Below are 3,927 nucleotides of genomic sequence, written 5' to 3' on the forward strand. Positions count from 1 at the left end.
GCTGAACCAGCGCGCCCCTCGCCGCAGTATAACCCGTCCCTCGGTCCCGGCTTGCCCCTTCCCCTGGCCTCCCCAGCGGGGACGCTCATTCGGGGATGTAGTCCCTGAAGGAGTTAAAGCTGAGGCTCCGGCCAGCTGAGTTCAAGGTGGAGCTGGCTTGCATCTTGGGGATCTTCTCCATCAGCTTCGACACTGTCCTCCTCTTGAAGGAGCCCGGGGAGAAATGCCCCTGCCTCATGAGCTCCTGGTAGAGAGCGTTGAACACCGCCACCGTCTCTTCGTAGCTGTCCCGGGTGGAGATCTCGTAGAAAGGAAGCTTCAAGGCTTTGGAGAGGTTTTCGCCGTCCTCTGTGGATACCATCCTGTCGAACTGCAAGTCCTTCTTGTTGCCCACGATGACCACGGGGGGCTGCTCGCTCCCACTGCTCCGCTTGGGGCTGGAGTGGATGTGGTTGATGAGGAAACACAGCCGCATGACTTCGTCAAAGCTGCATCTGTCCGTCACCGAGTAGACCACGGCGAAGCCATCGCCCCATTTGATCTTCTCCTCTATCTGCAGGGAATCCTCCTCCTGCCAGGGCAGACAAGCTCGTATTAGCACCAGAAGCCCCAGCATCTACACGGGTAGCCCAGGGCAGGGATTGAGCAAAATGAGGGATGGAGAGAGCGACGGATGGATGGATGGATGGATGGAGACCATCCTGATGTGGACAAGGGAGCGTCAGTGCCACTATAGTGGGCGCGCAGAGGTTAGGGCTGTTGCTAGGTGGGAAGCCAGCCCAGGGCTCTCATCGCCCGCAATGCCCGTGCTCGGTGGGTCCTTTGAGCCAGCACCCCCCGGCTCCCTTGACTCCCTCCCTGCCGTCAGGATGCTCCACCGGTGCAGGGAGCAGAGCTGAGCTGCACACCGGTAAGGGGAACGGGGAAATATTTGGCTGAAGCCACGCCGTAACTGACGTTCGAGAGACACAAATTATCAAAAACGCCCTTTTTGGGAGACAAACACATCTTGATCGCTATTTTGGAGACAGCAGATGAAGGCTGGTGGAAGAGCAGGGATCGCCTTCAAGTCGTGCCTTCCTGAAGGTGCTTCCTGGGGTCGGTCTAAGTTGGAAAAGACTTTTAAGATCATCAAGTCCAACCAGGAGGCGGCGCGAGCTCACCTGCCCTGCCGTGTCGAGGATCTCGAAGTGCACCACCTCCCCGTCGATGACGGCCATGTGTCTGTAAATCATCTCTGGAGGAGGACAGACAGAAAAGCATGTGTGAGAGAGGCCCCCAGGCAGCAGATGCCAACCCCGGGGGCCTGGGGGCAGGCTGGGCTGGAGAAGTCAATTTTCACCTGCTGCGACCTCCAGCCCATGTTTTGAGTCCACATCTTGAGCCGACCCTCGGGCTGCCCCCCCTGTGCCCACGGCATCGAGCCCAGCGTCCCCCAGGGGCAGCGGGGACCCCCAGCCGGCGCCCGGCCGGTTTTCACCTTGCTGGCACCAAAAGGGCAACAGCCACCCAAGTGTTGGAGCAAAGAGGGGCACGGAGCGATGCTTCTGTGAAGGAAAAGGGTTCCGCAGGAGGGCAGGAAAAGCTGGGGTTTGTTTTGAGCCCCCGCTCCCAGCCCAGCTGGCGTTGAACGCACGCTCCGAAAAACAACATCGCTGCCCGTAACCAGCGAGGAGAGGGGCTGGAGAGGACAGACGGGGTGACAGCGGGGCTCTTTGTAAGCCCAAGCCTTTCCCTTGGGTTCCCTGTGGACCAACTGCATTAGGTCCACGCTGAGACTTCCCAAATTTCCCAGCCCAGTGGGTGACAGCAGGGGTTAGGCCAAAGGATGCCCAGGTAGCGACCGGTCATTTCTGGGATGCTGCAGTGGGGACGTGACTTTCAGTGCCCACAAATCCTCAAACCCAAATGCAAAAAAAACCCAACAACCCTCTAGAAGACAGGAAAGCAGCTCCAGGGGCTGATACCTCCCTCCCCCTAAAAGCCACCTCCCAGCAACTGCTGGCGGGTGAGCAAGCGCCCTGCGCTGCCCTGGGCGATGCCGAAGGCTCACCCCGACACATTTTGCCTTCAAAAAACAGTAGAAAAGGACAAAGGGATGGAAGAGCCAGGGCAGTGCTGAGGAGGAAGAGGGATGAAGGCAGGAAGTTTGGGAGCAGGGCCGGCTCTGCCGGGAGTGCCTCCAGGCTGAACCAGTGGCAGGGGGGGGAGGCCCAAAGGACTTCACCTACCTAGGGTTGGGTCGTAGTCTCCAATGAACCTCCTGGTGATGAACCTTACGGTCAGTGCTGTAGAAAAAAACGACAACAAAGCCAGTTTACAGTCGTGGGATCCAACGGCAGGGCAAGAGCGGCTGATGGGGGCGGGAGGGATGGAGCAGCCGTGCGGGGAAGCACCCATGTGGGCACCGGGGAGGCGCCCCAGCGGCGAGGCTGCCCACCCAGCCCTGTAAAGACCTGGGTATGGCGGGGAGGGGGAGGAAAATGTCACCAAAGGCACCCAAGCAGGCTGGGTGATGGCCGCACAGCGGCCAGGGCTGCCCTGAGATGGCCAAACTACAGTAAAGCAGCAGATTGCCAGAGCTTGGTGGCGAGAGCTGAGGGTGAAGCAGCCTGGGAAAGGATGACGGTTGCCCAGGTGGATGCATTGGACCAAGACTGTTGCAAGCCCTCTTTTCTCCCCCCAACGCCCTTGGGTGACGGCCTCAGCCCTGCGCAGGCTGTCCCCTGCCTTGCTTTACCCCTGCACAACGTGGGAAAAGCATCAGGATGGGCAGGAGCCCAGCCAGGCCGACAGCTCGCACCTCGCCTCTAAGCAGCCCGAAAAATTCCCAGAGCTCCTAGGCATCAGGCATTCCAAAACAACCTCATTGCAGCCCCGGGAAGAGGCTGGATCATAGAATCATAGAATCATAGAATGTTTTGGGTTGGAAGGGACCACTAGAGGTCATCGAGTCCAACCCCCCTGCAGTCAGCAGGGACACCGCCAACTAGATCAGGTTGCTCAGAGCCCCATCCAACCTGGCCTTGAATGTTTCCAGGGATGGGGCCTCCACTACCTCTCTGGGCAACCTGTTCCAGTGGTTTACCACCCTCATTGTAAAGAATTTTTTCCTTATATCTAGCCTAAACCTACCCCGATTTAGTTTAAAACCATTACCCCTTGTCCTAACGCAGCTGGCCCTACTAAAAAGGTTTTCCCCCTCTTTCCTATAGGCCCCCTTTAGGTACTGAAAGGCCGCAATCAGGTCTCCCCGCAGCCTTCTTTTCTCTAGACTGAACAAGCCCAACTCTCTCAGCCTGTCCTCATAGGAGAGGTGCTCCAGCCCTCGGATCATTTTAGTAGCCCTCTTCTGGACCCGCTCCAACACTTCCATGTCCTTCTTGTGCTGAGGGCTCCAGAGCTGGACGCAGTACTCTAGGTGAGGTCTCACCAGAGCTGAGTAGAGGGGCAGAATTACCTCCCTCGACCTGCTGGCCACGCTCCTCCTGATGCAGCCCAGAGTACGGTTGGCCTTCTGGGCTGCCAGGGCACATTGCCGGCTCATGTCCAGCTTTTTATCCACCAGCACCCCCAAGTCCCTCTCGGCAGGGCTGCTCTCAATCCTTTCTCCCCCCAGGCTGTATTGATACTGGGGGTTACCCCATCCCAGGTGCAGGACCTTGCACTTGGCCTTGTTGAACCTCATGGATGCCTCATGGATGGCTTGTGCGTGTTCTTTGCCAACGTTTGCACTGAGGACCAAAAGCCACCGGTCGAACCCCATGCACCAGTCCAGGCTGGGGGCTGACCTGCTGGGAAGCAGCTCTGCCCAGAGGGACCTGGGAGTCCTGGTGGGCAACAAGCTGACCATGAGCCAGCAGGGTGCCCTTGTTGCCAAGAAAGCCAATGGCATCCTGGGGTGCATTAAGAGGAGTGTGGCCAGCA

The 3,927-nt window shown here is 58.5% G+C and overlaps 1 protein-coding gene across 1 annotated transcript in view; it reads right to left on the reverse strand.

The window, feature by feature from the left end:
• Nucleotides 1-85: 85 nt before the first annotated feature.
• The window catches only part of LOC104125112 (ras-related and estrogen-regulated growth inhibitor), a 9,057-nt gene continuing 5,215 nt past the window's right edge, over nt 86-3,927 (reverse strand). The window contains exons 3-5 of the mRNA XM_035893052.1: nt 2,232-2,288; nt 1,164-1,237; nt 86-571 (exon numbers count right to left, since the gene is read on the reverse strand). Coding sequence (XP_035748945.1) covers nt 86-571; nt 1,164-1,237; nt 2,232-2,288 — 617 coding nt within the window. The remainder of the gene's footprint in view (nt 572-1,163; nt 1,238-2,231; nt 2,289-3,927) is intronic.

This window comes from Egretta garzetta, unplaced genomic scaffold (genome assembly GCF_000687185.1).
Source record: "Egretta garzetta isolate BGI_Z169 unplaced genomic scaffold, ASM68718v1 scaffold904, whole genome shotgun sequence".
NCBI lineage: Eukaryota > Metazoa > Chordata > Aves > Pelecaniformes > Ardeidae > Egretta > Egretta garzetta.